This window comes from Schistocerca nitens, chromosome 4 (genome assembly GCF_023898315.1).
Source record: "Schistocerca nitens isolate TAMUIC-IGC-003100 chromosome 4, iqSchNite1.1, whole genome shotgun sequence".
NCBI lineage: Eukaryota > Metazoa > Arthropoda > Insecta > Orthoptera > Acrididae > Schistocerca > Schistocerca nitens.
The window spans coordinates 700,914,095-700,934,825 of record NC_064617.1 but is presented as its reverse complement, the minus strand read 5'-3'; the positions used below and the strand labels follow the sequence as shown (position 1 = coordinate 700,934,825).

General features: G+C 41.9%; 1 protein-coding gene across 1 annotated transcript in view; it reads right to left on the bottom strand.

Moving 5' to 3' along the window:
* The window catches only part of LOC126252512 (uncharacterized), a 302,643-nt gene that overhangs the window by 23,459 nt on the left and 258,453 nt on the right, over positions 1-20,731 (bottom strand). Inside the window, exon 8 of the mRNA XM_049953408.1 lies at positions 3,560-3,773. Within this exon, the coding sequence (XP_049809365.1) occupies positions 3,560-3,773 (214 nt within the window). The remainder of the gene's footprint in view (positions 1-3,559; positions 3,774-20,731) is intronic.

Genomic DNA, 20,731 nt, shown 5'->3' with positions numbered 1-20,731 from the left:
TCAGCTATTGACGACGTAGGAAGGCAGTTAGTATAATCCCTTCTAGTAAGACAATGTCAAACTTGTGCTTGGGATAATATAGTGCAGTGCAGCTCTCACGGCTCTATATGCCTGAAAGCGAGAACTCTGGTCCATTCGGAATCAATCGGATAATGTTTCGCTTCGAATCTGATATGGTCTGTGTAAATAAAAGAAATAATTCTGCCATTCATAGTAATTCATTGGAGAAAACCATGTAACACCTAAAGGTAGATGCCACCGAAGTTTTCCGTGGCAGATGTTTACGCCATGTCACCGGAACTCTAGTTTTCCAAGTTTATCACTTCTTCATCAACAGGAGACGAATGACCGCCGAAATCATTATGTGCCTGTTATACGGTATCTTTCTCGCTTATGTGAATTCTGGAAATGGCGGAGTGCACGTCATTCTCTGTTATTCACCGAAGAGGGACGTGAAACTGGGGGCGCACTCTGTTTCCGTTCTGTAGCACAACTCCGGGCCACAGAGTACGATTGGCTGTACTTCCTAATTTTATTGCGTTTATCTGCCACTTATTACTGCAGAACATCTTCATGAGGATCCTACTGAGAGGCTGAAACCATATGCTAGATAATGACTCTACGGCTGAAAATATGCATTCAGTCCATTGTCGATTGGGCCTCAATTTTTTTTTTTTTTTTTGGAAATTAGTAAGCCGTACCTCTGGGAATGATTTTTATACGTAATAAAAGAGTAACTGCACCATGATTCTGATGTCCAAATATTTATCAAACGACATATTTTTGCTGGCTCAAATACTCATGTCTAATCCATAGTGACACTTATACTTTTAATAGCCACGTGATATTAATGACCATGGGGTACCTTTCATAATGAGGTGTATAAATAAGAGAGTAGAGAAAAAAAGCACTTGTACAACTTCAATAACACGCAAAATCTGCCATTGCCTAAGAACGATATGAGCTGAGCGACATTGTGTCTACTCATATCTTGTTCCAGAGTAAAGACGATCGTTCGCCTGTGTACTGTACACAAGATACCCTCCTGATAGCTGTAGTTTATGTTTGAATATTATGTAAGTAGCTTTTTAAAATTATATTTCTGTCGACCTCGATATTCATGATCTACATTTCTCATTGCTCACGTTGTTGCGGACGACGGTTTAGATCATAAAGTGGCTAGCACCGCTTATGTGTGCTCTCTGCAGGTACTGTTCTGATTCCACAGCAGAGTTATGAAACACACCTGGATCACTGAAGGAGACGAAGGACATTTTTGGGTGAGACTTGAGTTATGTCACTACAATCTCACCCCACTTAATGCCTGTTACGAGAAGTGGCCACAGGTGCCCTGTGGTCCGTTGAGCAATGTAATTAGCAATTCAGACTGGTGAATAATTTCATAATATTTGGGCGACAGGTGACAGCTGGGCGCTCGTAACTATGCGTCAAGCTGCTTTAGACAATTACGTTTACGAAAACGTGGAATCTATCCCAATTTCATGGCAGTAGATGACAGGCGCAGCCGCACTGGCTGTGAACTTTAGTCTCCAGAAACACTCACTAACGAGCGTAGTGGTAATCTACGCAATGAGGCGCTACATAGCCTTACAGGTCCGTATTTTCGCATGTGCAAAGTGGGACACCGAATACGCCAAGAACGTTCTTTTTGTAGTTCTCATTCTGTACTCCAAGGGTCAGAGTGGGCTTTTTCAGCTCAGGCACATTAAAGACTCGCGGGTTGGGCCAAAGGGAGTGCTAATCCCAATTGAGAATTATGTTTCCTCTATTGCAAAAATGGCTCTGAGCACTATGGGACTTAACATCTATGGTCATCAGTCCCCTAAAACTTAGAACTACTTAAACCTAACTAACCTAAGGACATCACACAACACCCAGTCATCACGAGGCAGAGAAAATCCCTGACCCCGCCGGGAATCGAACCCGGGAACCCGGGCGTGGGAAGCGAGAACGCTACCGCACGACCACGAGCTGCGGACCTTCTATTGCACATCACAATCATAATGAAGTTTTAAAGTGATAACACTGTCGCAATTGACCCTATATATACATTTTTTTTAGATATTCGCACTGTAACGATTTCGGCTTTTGGGTCATTATCGAGGGCTACTGGGAAAATACCAGTATATGTTAGACACGACTGCGTAACATATCATAGTCACAATGCTGCAATTCATATCTGTACAGTAAATATCATCAATTGTCCAGACAAAAAGTTAATTTAGTATATGCGTTTTTTGTGTGTATCCCGTGTGAGGACAACGATGTATGTTCAGCAGCTCCATTAAAAATCTCTCAGGAGATAAGATCTACTAAATTAAATGCTGCCTGGTAGCAATGCGGAATCGTGATGCGGTGAGGACGAAGTGGAGCATAGACGAATGGGGAATGATTCTAGCAACGATACTGGTAGTGAATGAGGAAATCCACCGACATTAGTGACTTCCACAAAGAACAGATTGTAATGGCCCATCGTCCGGGTACGAGCATCCTGGAAAGGGCGAAGCTGACCGACTCTTCGTCTGCTTCTGTTGTGAGTATGGAAAGTGGTTGAAGAATGGTGTGACCACAAGTAGGAGGAGAAGTGTTGGACGGTCACGCCTTATCACGGAATGCGGAGGTCGGATCGTTCTCGCTCTGTAAAGCAGGATAAGTGGTTATCTGTGGCAGATCTGATGACGGAGTACAAGGCCATTTGTCGATTATTCACAAAAATATAACTCAAAGAAACTGGTTTCATATAATTGTAATTGTAGGGCTGCGAGGCAAGGAACACTGTAGTGCACTGGACTTACAGAGCCAACCATATCTTAATATCCTTGGTGAGTCTGTGTACATCTTAATATGCTGCGCCACTACCCACTGATACCCTCAACGACGTATGAAACGCATCAGTCGTCGTCGCTTAACTTGAAGTATAATAGCGTTGTGAAACGGCGTAGAACAATAGGTCACATCTGTCGCCTGTGACCAGACTGTGCAGAAAAATTTAAGCTCCACGTCATAAAGAAAATGCAGACACAAGATTGTGACTTCTAACGACTTGAAAGAGAACACGTAATTTGGTACTAAATCAGGAATTTCTCCGTTGGAGGATCAAAGTGTGGAGAACTGTCATCACTGATGAGGCATTGTAACTGTTAACACATCATGACATGTAGTATCAGCTACGATGTGGTGCCAAGGGAATTACATTTTGTCCTTAGTCATAACCTCATCCTCCCGTCTTTCATATACAGTGTCATTTTTCTGGACGATCAGCTTCTTGTACGTGTGTATTCGTCGAATGAGACGGGTTGCGATTGAAGCAACAAAGTCTCATTCGGATGGAACGCTAGACAAGTCTTTCACTGGCGACAGTGACTTAGGTTTGCATGAGTTCCCCTAAATCCGAGAAAGTTCCATCGTCGTTCTTATCAAATAAAGGTCACTCTAGCGACCTCGGTATCGACCCTTTCCTTTCTTGAGTCAGATTTTCCTTGATAATCGTTGTAACCCAGCTAACTACCTCCTGATAGCGTGTACTGCAGTGGCTGACCTTCCGGGGGCAGCGAGACGTCCGCGGTGAGCACCAGCTGCACGTCGCCCTCGCCGTCGACGCTGCTGTAGGCGGCCACAGGAGCGAGGCGGCGGCCCGCCTCCTCGTCTGACGTCACCCGGCTGGCGGCGGGGCTCAGCCACGCCGCCCCCGCCGCCTCCAGCAGGCCGCGCAGCGTCGCGCCACCGTCCTCACCGGACGTCGCCTCCAGCTCCTGCCACGACACATCACCATCAACTACGGCGTGTACGTACACAATTGAAATTCCAGTGTAGAGAGAGTACGTGCTTCTGCACATAAAATCATATACCCGCCACCGTACTACATTCACATCTTTACTCTGCAAACCAGTATGATATGTATGGCAGAGGATACTTCCTATTGTACCACCAAATAGGTGGAGAGCGGAAATAATGATTGATTAAATACTTCGAACTGTAACTAATATTATATTCACTCATTACTGGATAATTCATAAGAGGATTTAATATATTCCCACTTTGTTCACTTATACCCGCTTCTTGAAACATTTACGTAAGCTTTCGCAGGAGACTTTATACCATCTCCACACTTCTACCAGCTATCTTTTTTCAGTATCTCCTCGACGTTCTCCCATTGGTGAAACAAACCATTGCCCCTACGTGCTGCCCTTCTTTGTACTCGTACGTGTTCAGTATCCCTTGACAATCCTGTCTGCTATGGCTCCCAATATTCTGTATCTACATCTACATCTATGCTCGGCAAAGCACCGTGAACTGCAAGGCAGAGAGTACGTCCCATTGTACCACTTCTTAGGGTTTCTTCCCGTTCCATTCACATATGGATCGTTGGAAGAAGGATGGTTTGAATGCCTCTGTGAGTGTTGTATTTATTATAATCTTGTCCTCATGATCCCTATGTGAGCCACATGTGAGGGGTTATAGTACATTCCTAGAGTCATAATTTAAAGCCGGTTATTGAAACTTTGTTATTAGACTTTCTCGGCATAGTTTAAGTCTGTCTTCAAGATTCTGCCAGTTCAGTTTCTTTAGCATCTCTGTGACACTCTCCCACGGGCCAAACAAACGTGTGACTATTCGTGATTGCCCTTCTCTATGTACGTTCAACATCCCCTGTTAGTCTTATTTGGTGCGGCCCTACACGTTTGTGCAATATTCTAGAATGGGACGCACGAGTGATCTGTAAGCAATCTCCTTAATAGACTGACTGCACTTCTCCAGTATTCTACCAATAAACCAAAGTACCACCTGTTTCACATACTACTGGGACTATGTAATCACTCCATTCCATTTCATCCATCTACAAAGTGGTAAACCAAGGTATTTGTATGAGTTTGCCAATTCCAGCTTTGACTCTTTGATATACAGTCATAGGATACTATCTTTTTTTCGTTTTGTGAAGTGCACAATTTTACATTCCTGAACATGTAAAGCAAGCTGCTAATTTTTCCACCACACACAAATATTATCAAGATCTGATTGAATATTTATGCAGCATTTTCAGACAGTACTTCGTTATAGATAACTGCATCATCTACAAAAAGTCTGAGGTTACTATTAATATTGTCCGCAAGATCTTTAATTTGGTCGAGTATCATGTCGTTTTTGGAAACCCAGAATCTACTATGTAGGAATCAACATGGATTCCGGAAACAGCGATCGTGTGAGACCCAACTCGCTTTATTTGTTCATGAGACCCATAAAATATTAGATACAGGCTCCCAAGTAGATGCTATTTTCCTTGACTTCCGGAAGGCGTTCGATACAGTTCCGCACTGTCGCCTGATAAACAAAGTAAGAGCCTACGGAATATCAGACTAGCTGTGTGGCTGGATTGAAGAGTTTTTAGCAAACAGAACACAGCATGTTGTTATCAATGGAGAGACGTCTACAGACGTTAAAGTAACTTCTGGCGGCCACAGGGGAGTGTTATGGGACCATTGCTTTTCACAATATATATAAATGACCTAGTAGATAGTGTCGGAAGTTCCATCCGGCTTTTCGCGGATGATGCTGTAGTATACAGAGAAGTTGCAGCATTAGAAAATTGTAGCGAAATGCAGGAAGATCTGCAGCGGATAGGCACTTCCTGCAGGGAGTGGCAACTGACCCTTAATATAGACAAATGTAATGTATTGCGAATACATAGAAAGAAGGATCCTTTATTGTATGATTATATGATAGCGGAACAAACACTAGTAGCAGTTACTTCTGTAAAATATCTGAAAGTATGCGTGCAGAACGATTTGAAGTGGAATGATCATATAAAATTAATTGTTGGTAAGGCGGGTACCAGGTTGAGATTCATTGGGAGAGTCCTTAGAAAATGTAGTCCATCAACAAAGGAGGTGGCTTACAAAACACTCGTTCGACCTATACTTGAGTATTGCTCATCAGTGTGGGATCCGTACCAGATCGGGTTCACGGAGGAGATAGAGAAGATCCAAAGAAGAGCGGCGCATTTCGTCACAGGGTTATTTGGTAACCGTGATAGCGTTACGGAGATGTTTAGCAAACTCAAGTGGCAGACTCTGCAAGAGAGGCGCTCTGCATCGCGGTTTAGCTTGCTCGCCAGGTTTCGAGAGGGTGCGTTTCTGGATGAGGTATCGAATATATTGCTTCCCCCTACTTATACCTCCCGAGGAAGTCACGAATGTAAAATTAGAGAGATTCGAGCGCGCACGGAGGCTTTCAGACAGTCGTTCTTCCCGCGAACCATACGCGACTGGAACAGAAAAGGGAGGTAATGACAGTGGCACCTAAAGTGCCCTCCGCCAAACACCGTTGGGTGGCTTGCAGAGTATAAATGTAGATGTAGATGTAGAATGTGAACAGCAAGGGTCTCAACACGCTTCCCTGAGTCTCTCCATCCAAGATAGCGTACTGCGTCCTCCATATCAAAAAGTTCTCAACCCATCACAAATTTCGGTTGGTACCCCATATTATCACACTTTTGACAATAAGCGTAGGTGTGGTACTGAGTCAAATGCTTTCCGAAAATCAAGAAGTATGGCATCTACCTGACTGCCTTGATTCAAAGCTTTCAGTATGTCATGTGAGAAAAGTGTGAATTGGGTTTCACAAGATTGATGTTTTTGGATTCTGGGATGGTTCACACAATTGTTCTGTAAGAAAGCTCCTTTTAAACGAAACTGGCAGAAAACCCAAAGAGATTCTGGTCATATATGAAGCACCCCAGTGGCAAGACGCAACAATACCTTCACTGCCGATAACAACGGTGAAGTCAATCATGACAGTGCCACCAAAGGAGAGTTATTAGCCGGCCGCGGTGGCCGTGCGGTTCTAGGCGCTGCAGTCCGGAACCGCGGGACTGCTACGGTAGCAGGTTCGAATCCTGCCTCGGGCATGGATGTGTGTGATGTCCTTAGGTTAGTTAGGTTTAAGTAGTTCTAAGTTCTAGGGGACTGATGACCTAAGATGTTAAGTCCCATAGTGCTCAGAGCCATTTGAACCATTTGAAAGTTATTAAACTCGATTTTCCGAAACTCTTTCAGCGAAGAAGATGAGGTACATATTCCCGAATTTCAGTCAAGAACAACTGCGAAGATGAGAAACATAGTAGATATCCTCGGTGTAGCAAGGCAGCTTAAATCACTTAATAAAGGCAAGGCTTCCGGTCGAGATGGTATACCAGTCAGGTTCCTTTCAGAGTATGAAGACGCAATAGCTCCATATGTAGCAATTATATACAACCGCTCGCTCACAGAAAGTTCCGTACCTAAAGACTGGAAAGTTGCTCAACTCACACCAATACCCAAAAAGGGAAATATGAGTAACCCGCTGAATTACACGCCCATATCGCTAACGTCGATTTGCAGCAGGGTTTTGGAACATATACTGAGTTCGAACATTATGAAGTACCTCGAACAAAACGATTTACTGACACAAAGTCAGCACGGATTCAGAAAATATCGTTCTTTCGGAACACAACTAGTTCTTTATACTCATGAAGTAATGATTGCTATCGACAGGGGATGTCAAATTGACTCCATTTTTTTAGTTTTTCAGGAGGCTTTCGACACCGTTCCTCACAAGCACCTTCTAACCAAACTGTGTGCCTATGAAATATTGCCTCAGTTGTGCGATTGGATTCCTGATTTCCTGTCATAAAGATTAGTTCGTAGTAATAGACGGAAAGTCATCAAGTAAAACATACAGCGTTCCCAAAGGAAGTGTTATAGGCCCTCTACTGCCGCGCTTTAACCGAGCGGTCTAGGGCGCTGCAGTCGTGGACTGTGTGGCTGGTCCCGGCGGAGGTTCGAGTCCTCCCTCGGGCATGGGTGTGTGTGTTCGTCCTTAGGATAATTTAGCTTAAGTAGTGTGTAAGCTTAGGGACTGATGACCTTAGCAGTTAAGTCCCATAAGATTTCACACACATTTTGAACATTTTTGAGACCCTCTATTGTTCCTGATCTGTATTAACGACGTAGGAGACAATCTCAGTAGCCCTCTTAGATTATTTGCAGATGATGATGTCATTTACCGTCTTGTAAAGTCATCAGATGACCAAAATAAATTGCAAAATGATTTAGATAAGATATCTGTGTGGTGCGTATTTTCAAAAGCGTCTTCATACTCATCTCACATATGTGTCTATCAGTGAAGGAATGAAACATTGTGAATCATAATGCAGAATGGTTAACTGTAGCTATAGCGCGACCGAACAATGTAAGTGCTTCATTAAGACTGTAGTAGTGTGCAGATTGAACTGCTCAATTAGCAAGGAAAATTATAAATGGCACAATTAATAGAGCCTTTTATAGTTCGGTCCATTATATTCTCTGGAGAGTGAGTAAAGAGTAACGCCATGCGAACACTGGCCCTCAGCAAATTTCAAATTGACTAATGTATTTCCAAGCAAGTAGTTTCTTAACTAAAGTTATTCTGGCTCCAGTGTTTTAGGTCGTATAATACTGTATACGATGGATGAAGCAGGAAGGCCATAAGAAGCATACAAGGGCAGGCAAAGAAAGCATTCCTCACGACACGTCTACTCCTATCAAATATATGATTTATTTTGTTAAAAAACTGTAAGAATATGTATGTTGGGCAATGCATTGTGCAGAAGTGAATCATTGACAATGGTGAAAACAGAAAGGAAGAGCAACCAAACGTTCGAAATATGCTATTCTACACATTCGACGAGAATTTTTATATGTGGAACACCTTAGGAGGAGGTAAAGGAGATAAAAAACGCCCTAAGACATCTTGAAGTAACTTCTACGGTTGTTGTGGTCTTCAGTCCTGAGACTGGTTTGATGCAGCTCTCCACGCTACTCTATCCTGTGCAAGTTTCTTCATCTCCCAGTACCTACTGCAACCTACATCCTTCTGAATCTGCTTAGTGTATTCATCTCTTGGTCTCCCTCTACGATTTTTACTCTCCACGCTGCCCTCTAATACTAAATTGGTGATCCCTTGATGCCTCAGAACATGGCCTACCAACCGAACCCGTCTTCTAGTCAAGTTGTGCCACAAACTTCTCTTCTCCCCAATCCTATTCAATACTTCCTCATCTAATCTTCAGCATTCTTCTGTAGCACCACATTTCGAAAGCTTCTATTCTCTTCTTGTTCAAACTAGAGGGAAAAGTTGCTGGGGGGAGACAGAGACTGGAATACATTCAACAAATACTTGTGGACGTTAGCTATGGCTGCTCCTTACTCTGAGATGAAGAGATTTGTGCGAGACATGAAATCGTGCTTAACTGAATCAAAGCAGTCGAAAGACTGATGGCAGAAAACTGTAAACAGAAACTGTTCCCACTGCTGGGATAGCTGCTTCGAAGCCAGAGACAAGTAAAACATTTTGCACGAGGTGGTAATTCTGACCTGCGGTGAAGACCGATGACCTTTGTTTCACATTAAATTATAAATGTCAATGTGTTCGTCTCATACGACTTCTTTCAAACTGATAACTAATTTCGGCTTCGCCTTCTGTCAATTTTTAGACCTGATGGTGACTGCAAAGCCTAAACCAGTTACCGATTTTAATAAAATAGCATGTGACCACGTACAACATTTCATCCTCAGATCTAGCTAGGTGAGGAAACGTGAATGCGTAGACTTAGTGATTGTCAGACTGACGCCGAAATGTCACGGGAAGTGACGGTGCGTCACACTGCTGAGTATGTTCAGTCCGTAGAATGAATCGTTAAGTTTTGCAGCCGCATTCGTGTTATTTTACGAGAGTAAGCCAACTTTACTGAGTGGGTTTAATCTTTCGTATCACTGTCTTTTTTTGCTGTAATTCCCAGCCAGGTTGACATTCTGCTGTTGGCTTTCAAGTCATTATTTAATCAAAACAATAGTTTTGTAATTAATCCGGAATAATGATATATTGTGAATTACATTTACAAATAGCCATGTACTACTACAAAGAAGCTGTATTATAAAATATATAATATTTTATTGCTAACCTTACCAATTCTATATAATCAATAAAAAGTTAATAAATTTTAGAAATAATGAGAACAGAATTGTTACTTAGATGAGAAATTTCTATATTAAGAAACCAATGAGAACGAACAATAAAAATGAGTTCATCTTAATGAATAATTAGACTATGAAGAAAACAACTAAGCGAAACTATTGTTTATGGAAGACATTAAATTAACAAATATTGTCTGAGTTACTTCTTTATGATCACACACATCTAACAGGATGCTACATGAACAATGAGTCACATGTTTTCTTGTAAAAGCAATAGCATCCAACACATTACTGTTTATCTTATGGATTGAACTGACATGGGATAGACTTGGTATTTATTGTCATTGGTCATTATAGTGTTAGTGATAGTTTCTCCTGCCACGGCCTCTGAAACAACGAAAAACATAGTGATGTTAGGTAACGCAATTTGTATTACTCGTTTGGTGTCTGGAAAAGATCTTTGATTTCATAAAGACAGGCTCCAAGTTATCGATACGTGGTTCGACCCTGCATGTGTTCAGAATTCTTACACGCCTAATGGCCACTTGATCTACAAGATACCTTGATAAAGTGCAGATAGTTAAATGCCCGTACTCACATGCGAAAATGAAAGATTTCACACTAACCGAAGCATTTTTACCGCGAAAGGGCGTATCGAATTATAACTGTTGCGGCATTCGTTCCAGACAAGTTTCTGACACACTTCGTTTCCTGCATGATACATGACAATGTTTATAGCAAGCTGGAACAATATGTTACTTCTGCATTTTCATATAGTGCCGCAGACCAACACAGACATTCTGTCTCCTGACTAGAAATGTTCCTGAGTACTCCAGCAACGACTGAATAGCGCAGCTGCGTGGCGTAGCAGACAGCGTGGGGCAGAATAGCGCACGGGACGGGCCAAGCTGGGCAGGCACTAGTGCTGCAGTACCGACTGTTCTTCGTGTTTTACTTCTCATACATAAATATTGTGAAAATATCATAGGGTAGACTAATTTGGGACCGCAATATCGAACAGGCACACCAAATTTCGCTTTTGAAATTTTTTTTGTTTGTAACGGGAAATAACGTAAGCTTCCCGTTGACGCTAGACGTCACACGAAAAAATGTCATGAGCAATAGTTGTCTGGGCTGATTCCAGCAACACGTCACTAAAATAAAACTGCAAATATCCGCTGAAACACCAGAGAAACACACCTGACCATTCTTAGTACATACATCGGCATATATGTAAGTGTACAGCATTTATTTGTCCCATAAAAAGGCACTCTCAAACGCGAAAAGAACCTAAGGACATGCACCTCTAGATGGTATTAATTAGCTAAATATAAGTTCCGTATTCTGCAACTTATACAGAGGCGAACTCGGAGTTAGAAAATTCAACAGACGTGAAAGGGAGGCTGTAGTTGACAAAGGAGGCGAATCAAGGTAGTAACGCATCAGTCTGTAGATACAGAGAGCAGTAAACGAATCCAGTGAGGAAATTGGAAAAGGAATTAGTGCTCAGAGAGAAGAAACAAAATCTACATGCCGAGAATACTGTAATACTGGCATAAAGGACTTAGATCAGCTGAATGGATAGTTCTTGGTAAATATGTTATAAAATAAACAGTAACAACAGTAAAACAACGGGACAGAAATGCAGTCGAATTAAATCAAGTAATAATGAGGAAACAAGAATAAATTTTATTATTAGCTAGAAATCAAAAAGATGCAGGGTTATTAGGAAGTACGTGCGGGATTTCAGAAGCCGACTGCGTTAAAGCATACAAAAAACAATCAGTGGCTAGGGTATCTTGTCACGTTTCTAACACAAGTCACAGGTGCTAAATAAAGGAATCTTTTTGATACGGAAAATGTCAATACATGCCTGCAATTCATTGAAGTCCCTGTCGTTCACCCTTTCTGGGCAGCAAAGACAGCAGTCCACATTGGAAAACTGTTCATGGGTTACCTATCTGCAGGTGCGAATTAATTCGCTGTGGCAATACGGGTTGGGTAACTTGTCGATATGTTGTAACACGCCCTTTTCGTAGTGGTGCGAGCCGGCCGCGGTGGTCTCGCGGTTCTAGGCGCGCAGTCTGGAACCGTGCGACTGCTACGGTCGCAGGTTCGAATCCTGCCTCGGGCATGGATGTGTGTGATGTCCTTAGGTTGGTTAGGTTTAAGTAGTTCTAAGTTCTAGGGGACTGATGACCACAGCAGTTGAGTCCCATAGTGCTCAGAACCATTTGAACCATTTTTGAACCTAGTGGTGCGCTCTGCAACTAAGTCATGACTCTATCCATTAATGCAATTTTTCTGTATGTCCTGCCTTTATCGCGCTGAGGTCTTCTGAAGTCCGAGAGGTACTTATGATTGAACCTGAACCGGCGGAATAATGCTCCTATCAGAGAACAAAAAATACGAATACAGTCCTGTTTAAAAGACTCTGACTGAAAAGCTAGGCACCAGCTGGCTCATTCCACCTTCCTCAGCAACCTTAAAAATTTTCCCGAGAAATTTAGCATGCGAGTATATTCACGCTCTTCTTGGCATGCAACTCACCTCTGAATGCTATCTCGCTCACACCCACTAGTCCATCACTGTAAGTCACTCGTACTCATCCACTCCCACTTGCTCATTCTCACTCATTCATTCAGACCAACTCATTGTCATTACATCTTTGTGTCTCTGTAACCGGCACTGCCTCCTGTCTCACAGCCACAGTACCCTTCGTTCTGTCCTCCTACTACTGTCTCCTCACTGTCACAGTCTTCCTGTAGCTTTCTTATTGGTGCTATCTCATTCATTTCTTCTCACTGCCACTTCTCTTCTGACTCTTACGATCTCCCTCTTCCTCGTTGTCATTGTCGTAGATTATATATCTCATTATCACTGGCTCTCACCAACTTTCACTTTCTCAGTCTTTTTTATTCCTCTTGCACTGGCACTGTCCCCTTCGCTCTTTTCCTAGCACTGCTCTGCCGCTGTCAACTATATTCCGTTGCCATACACCGAGTTGTATTCGTGATAGAAGCATAGGAGTAAATGTTTTGGCACAGGGCCAAAGTGTGAATATTACACACTTCCTTCCGCTTAGACAAACTCGGATACATTTAGTACTACAAAGTCTTCTCTGAAAGCAGCATTAAACGGACGCTAAACGAGGACTATAAGCAGAACGGTCAAAATAAGAAGTATATGAGAAGTAGTGCTAGATACTAACCGACTGAGTGGGGAAAAAGGCTTTATAGCACAAATAGACTAACAAAGAAACAGGCCTAGAGGGTACGTCTTATTGCACAAACGAATGATCAATTTGGCGGTTGGAGAAATGGGAGAGTAAACATTTTGTAGAAGAATACCATGGCTTCAATACAGTAATCAGGTTCAAACCGATGTAGGCAATAAAACTTATGCAGAAATGAGAACAACTGTACTGAATAAAATAGTATGGCGAGTTGTGTAAGACCAACCTCAGGGCTGAGGACGATAAAAAAAACAACAAATGCAAAATATTCTATCCACTACTAACCATAACTTGTCAAAGAAGTGATTAGTGAAATAAATGATCATCAAACTTGCGGAGATCACAAGGGATACGAGAGTTAATCAATGACCTAGGAATACTGACACAACAAAATCTCACCATTCGAATATGACCATTCTATGTTCAGAGAAACATAGAGTGAATAGCCATAACGTTTTAATCCTCACCTCGAAAAAATGCAGTTACGTGACACACTTTTTGTTGGTTCACAGTTACACGTTTGCTGTCCTGGTACACACTCAAACCCCGCCCCACAGTGTCGCATTGTCGCATATGTCGCTAGAGGAACCATCACAAACTGGCGGATCTTGTTTATAAAGAGCAGTAACGTACGTTACTACTTTCGCTCCGTTTGAAGAGGAACAACGCTGAATCAATACACACAGAGTTGTTGGAAGCGTATGCCAACGATGGAGCATCATATGATACAGTGGTTAGGTAAATCCGACTGACGAAATGCACAATGGCACACCATCTCTGTGTGGATGACCTGGACATGCAAGAGAAGTGGAGACCCTGAGGTTTCAAAACCAGAGTATCAGAAACGAGGCGAAAGTGGAAAGAGTTAAAATGAGTCATGGTATAACTTTTAATATGTTTCACGACATTACGAACATGCCAGAGGTAGAAGCTCACTGGATTCCGCGACTGCTCGCACCCATTCCAACACTCCGCCGAACCAAGGCGGAAATCTTGAAGCTTTATCAGGACAATCTACATAGCTTCTTTGACCACGTAATCACCATGGATGCGTGCTAAGACCTATGACAAAGGAGCAGAACAAGCAGTGGGGATGCATGTTCCAACTACTGCCTAAATAGCGCAAGACCCAACGTCATAGCATAGAAGCTGGTGCCGAATGTTGTTTGGTGCTGTCATAGCGCGGTGCTAAGACATTCAAGTAAGGGGCGAAACGTTGCATGACTATGCTACAGACATTCTCCGCAGGACACAGCCACACATGCTGATTATTTGGACTGTTAAGTTGTGGCACACTCCCGTTATTCTCCTGAGGTGACACTGTCACTACTTCCCCCTTTCCTGGGCGAAGAAACGGTTCCGTGGCAGGTCTATCGGGTGTGAAGACGAAGTTACTATCGAGGTGTAACATTTCCCGATAGGCAAAATGCAGACTAATATAGCCAAGATCTTCGCCAACCATCTGATGTCGAGAAGACCCTATCGCGTTGCAGACTGAATATGTTCAGTGGTTGTAGTGGTTGGTTGTTTAGTTTGGGAGAGGGGACCAAACAGCGGAGTCATCGTATAACATTATATCGATGAGAAGTAGGTTTGTATTATGTGTGTATCTGTAATTATGAGGTGTGTATTCTGTGTAATTTAAATTCCTTGACCTGTGGCAAGAAAATTAATTCTGTAACGTATATATATATATATATATATATATATATATATATATATATATATATATATATATATATATATATATATATAAAAGCAAAAGGTTACGTTAAAATGATAAATTATAATATGTGCATGTTAATAAAAAGAAAATGTTTATTGAAAGCTGGTTCATACTATGGCCACTTGTATTTGTAACATGTAAACGCTGCAGGGAAGTCCTTCCGCAACGGAAGTGACATGGCGGGATGTAAAAAGTGGTTTTGGCGGTCGAACTGAGCCGCTCCTTCGTGTGAATGGCAGGCAGTATGTGCCTAGCCGTAGCACGGTACACTTCGACGGTGCTAAGGGAGCCAACTGGAAGTTGCTTTATAAAGGATTTGCCTGGGATGTGGATCTGGCTATTTGGTATTCTCGGCGTACAGGAATGACTCTAATATGTTGAAAATCCGACGCCAAGAAGAGATGCCATAGAGCATTCGAACATCAAGAGCCGTGAGTACAGTTAGCCGCCATGTCGCTTGCCATCAGTCTTCGCCAGTGCTTCACTAACTTCACACATTCAGTAATGTATATGGGCATGGACCGGTTAATTTGTGTGTTGTTTCAATAATAATCACAAAAAACTAATTAGTGTCCGGAACCATATTTTCTATACTGATCACGAACCAATGCAGGGTCCTCACCTAAGTGCTACTAAAACCGAGTATCCTGATTTAAACGAACAATTCTTGCATTCACGCGTTCAAAAGTGATATTTTGTCTCATGTAAAAGGAGTAGTTAAAGTTAAAACCACAAAAGTGAAGTTGCATAGACTTTCGCTAAAGTATCCTTAGTTTACTACAAAATATAGTTTTGTAGGATTACAATGCAAGATTGTGTAAATATTATTGTGTAGAATACCAGATTCATAGGTGTTAAAAAGGCAAATAAGTTATGCTCATTTTCAAAAATAGTGTGGTTCATGATTTCTATAATGAATGGTTCCTTTTCTGAAGTTAATTAAGTCCAGTGTTGTATTTTATTGTCTTGCAAAGTAAATTATGAACTACCCCAAGTGAAGTGAATGATTAGCTTTCGGAATTAGTCTTTACTGCTGTAAGAAGCGTTGACTAGTGAAACTATACTAGTTTATGGGTCCCCATCATGTTCTCCGCCAATTAGGAAAAAGTTGAACTATTACCGTTGCTAAGGAAAACTGATGTATGTAGAGGAGTTTAAATAGTGTATTTATGATTATTCATCTTTATTTGTGTTTTTTTCATGTCAGTTAGGATAAAAGCCCCTCGTGTCCAAATTTAGTTCTGCACTTCATGCAGTAACATTTCAATGTTGATTAAGTAATGCTCTTGACTGTAGCTGTCATTAGTATGAGCTTGGTGCAAAATTACTTCCCATAATTTACTGGTATTGTTATTGGTAACTGCTGCTATGTACACTTCAGAGTGTACTGTATCAGTTTGTATCCTGTTTGCTATTCAAAGGGAAATCTATACAAAAGTAACTTCAGTAACCAATATTAAATTTCCTTAAACATGTATTTTCAAATTAATGTGCCTAATGTGGCTGCCGACCGTTCATTCTTTTCATTCATTTATTAATTTACCTCTTTCAGTAATTCCCAAGGTTAAAGTCCGTTTGGTTTTTCCGTTAATTTCACCAAATTCAAAATTACAGTCCAATGCCTTTGTCCATTAGACACATGCGCGGTCAATCTTCGAAATCCTCTCTGAGGGTGTGATTCACGTTAGAGTGATAAATGTTAGTGTTATAATCGCTACCATCGGTTTAGGGAAGGATGACGAAGGAAGTGGGCCATGCCCGTTCAGAGGAACCATCTCGGCCTTTGTGTGAAGGAAAACCTAAATCAGGATGGCCGAACGCGGGTTTTAACCGACGTCCTCCCGAATTAAGAGTGCAATGTCTTAACCACTGCGCGACCTCGCTCGGTAGCCTATGTTTAGTTGTAGCAGCTTGATTTTTTTTTCGAGAGAAAAATTAAAATTGACGTCTTTTCTTCGTATTAAGGGTCTAGTCTCCTTAGTCAGCCCATAAAAAGCGATTTTTACTTTTTGATAAACTAATGAAGCAACCAACGTAAATCTTTCTGCACATTATTTATTGATTATTGGACAATATTTTCTGATTTTTTAAAAAAGTGATTAAGCCACCTAGCCGAAGAATTGCTCTGTCCAAAATGAGGTGTGCCCGTCATGGGCAGTCTGCAAGTCTTATTTTAAATGAAAAATTAAAAAAATGCTTATAAATAGGACAATGCGCACGGAGTAATAGCACAGCTTGAGAGTGAGTGTAATTCAAGCTTTCAATATTCTTCCGTAGCACCACATCTCACACTGCGGGCGCACTAATAAAGGTATCTGTCTGAAATTTGACTGAATTACACCTCGGGTATGTCTGAAAAGTAATAGTCTAATTTTTTATTTCGATTTACTCATTACTTGTTGCAAATAACGTCACCAAAAACACACAACGAAAATACATCTTTGTTTCAAGCGTGTGCAATTTTTTCATTTTTCCAATTTCAAAAAACTGTTATTTTTGCCAGCGGTAGTCTGCCTTTTTTGTCCTCCTTGCTCCGTCCATCATGTGTTTAATTTGCTGCCTACGTAGCAGAATTCCTTAATTTCATTTAGTTTGTGATCACCAGTCCTGATAAGTTTCTCGCTGTTCTCATTTCTGCTAGTTCTCATTAATTTTGTCTTTCTTCGATTTACTCCCATTTACGCATTAGACTGTTCATTCCATTCAGCAGATACTATAATTCTTCTTCACTTCCACTGAGAATAGCAATGTCATCAGCGAATCTTATCGCTGATATCCTTTCACGTTGAATTTTAATTCCAGTAATGAACTTCTCTTTCATTTACATAGTTGGTTCTTCGATATATAGATTGAACAGCACGGGCGAAAGGCTACATTCCTGTCTTACACCCTTTAATAAGACCAAGCGAAGTGGCGCAGTGGTTAACATATTGGACTCGCACCCCCGGACATTCAGTTTTAGGTTTTCCGTGATTTCCCTAAATCGCTCCAGGCAAATGCCGAAATGGTTCCTTCGAAAGGGCACTGCCGATTTCCATACCCATCCTTGACACCATCCGAGCTTGTCCTCCATCTCTAATGACCTCGATGTGGACCGTAAACCCAATCTTCCTTCCTTCCTGTTTTAATCCGAGCCCTTCGTTTATGGTTTTCCACTCTCACTGTTCCCTCTTGGTTCTTGTACAGTTGTATATTACGCGTCTTTCCCTCTAGCCTACCCCTTTTTTTCTCAGCATTTCGAACATTGTACACATTTGACATTGTCGAACGCTTTTCTCAGGTCGACGAACGTTATGAACGTGTCTTAATTTTTCTTTAGTCTTTCTGTCTGCCCCGTTAGCTGAATGGTCAGCGCGTTGGGATGTGACGCACGGGTGCCCGGATTCGATTCCCGGGTGACGCGGGAGATTTCCTCCCCTCAGGGACTGGGTGTTGTGCTGTCCTCATCATTCCAACCCCATTGTCGACGCGCAAGTCACCCAATGCGGCGTCGCACTCAGTAAGACTTGCACTTGGCGGCCGAACTTCCCGACTGGGAACTCCCGGCCACTGACGCCATACACTCATTTCAATTTAATCTTGCTTCCATTAGCAGCCACAAAGTCAGAATTGCCTCTTGGGTCCCTTTACCTTTCCTAAAGCTAAACTGATCACCATGTAACACATCCTTAATTTTCTTTTCCATTCTTCTGTATACTATTCTGGTCAGCAACTTGGATGCATGAGTTGTGCGATAGTTAACACACTTGTCGGCTCTTCCAGTCTTCGGAATTGTGTGTGTATCGCCAGACTCAAACACTCACACACCAACGTGAATAGTCGTTTTGTTGCCATTTCCCCCAACGATTTTAGAAAATCAGATGGAACGTAATGATATCGAGCCCTTCTGCCATATTTAATTTTATGTCTTCCAGAGCTCTTTTAAATTCCGATTCTGATACTGGATCCCCTACATCTTCTATATAGACTCCTGTTTCTTCTTCTATCATGTCACCCGACAAGTCTTCTCCTTCATAGAGGCCTTCAATGTACTTTTTGCACCTATCCTCTCTCTCCTCTGCATTTAACAGAGAAATTCGCACAGCACTCTTAATGTTACCGCCTTTCTTTTAGTTTAACCAAAGTTGTTTTCACTATTCTATGTGCTGAGTCAGTCCTTCGGACCATAATTTCTTTTTCGATTTCTTCACACTTTGCATGCAACCATTTTCCGCACTTTCTGTTTATTTCATTTTTAAGTGACTTGTATTCCTGAATTTCCCTAAACATTTTTTGCACTTCTTTCGTCGATCAACTGAAGTATTTCTTCTGTTACCCATGGTTTCTTCGCAGGTACCTTCTTCGTACCGACGCTTTTATTTCCAGCTTCCGTGATTGCCCTTTTTAGAAACGTGCATTCCTCTCCCACTGAACTGCCTACTGTGCTGTTCGCTGTCGCAGTATCTATAGCCTCAGAGAACTTGAAGCGTACTTCTTCATTCCTCAGTACTTCCGTATACCACTTCTTTGGGCGTTGATTCTTCCTGTCTAGTCTCTTAAACTTCAGCCTACTCTTCGTCACTACTAAATTGTGATCTGATTCTACATCTCCTCCTGGGTACGCCTTAGAATCCAGTACCTGATTTCGGATCTAACTGAAGTCTTCCTGTATCTCCCGACCTTTTCCTACTATACCTCCTCCTCTTGTGATTTTTGAACACAGTATCCGCTATTATTTCCTGAAATTTATTGCGGGAATCAATTACTCTTTCTTTTCTCTTATTCCTCGTACTAAGCCAATATTCTCCTGTAACACTTACTTCTACTCCTTCTCCTACAACCGCATTCCAATATTCCATGATTATTAATTTTCATCTCCATTTACGTACTGAATTACCCGTTCTATATCCTCATATATGTTATGTCTTTTCATTCTCTGCTTGCGACATCAGTATGCATACCTGAGCTATCACTGGACTGTTCACAGTAACTTACTCTCTGCCCTACCTACTACTCACAACGAATCCTATTCTCAGTATAGCATTTTCTGCCGCTGTTGATACTACGCTGAACTCATCTTGCTTTCTTTCCGTTTCACTTCACTGGCCCCAACTATATCTTGAATGAGCCTCCTTTGAAAGCCTAAATATTTTTTTGACGCCAACCTACATAGTGAAAACGATCATCACAATAAAATAAGGGAAATAGAGCTCGAACGGTACTGGTTTTTTCCTCGCTGTTTCGAGAGTGGAATAATAGAGGATTATTGTGAAGGTGGTTCGATGAACCCTCTGCCAGGCACTTAGGTGTAATTTGCAAAGTAAGTATAAAGATGTAGCATTTACCTTTTCGGATCTTCAAGCTTCCCTAACACGTTCAAACTTTTAAAATTCCACACCCTCACTCGCAAAACGTTATCTTTTCGTTGGTTATTCAAACTTTTTCTCATGGTCACCTCCTCCTTGGCAGTCCCCTCCTTGAGATTCAAATGGGGGACTATTCCGGAATATTTTGCCAACGGAGAGATCATCATGACACCTTTTTCCAATTACAGGCCGCATGTCCTGTGGATACTTATATGTGTCTTTAATGCAGTGGTTTCCATTGCCATATGCTCCTCAAGCCGTTGATCATTGCTGATTCAGGGGCAGTTTCCCACCCCAAAGTAAAGAGAGTGCCCTGAACTTCAGTCCGCATCCCCGCCTTCTTTGACGAGGCCGTTGGCTGAGTGAAAGTGATTTCTAATGTCGGAAGACTTCGGCCGCCGCTGCTGATTTTTTA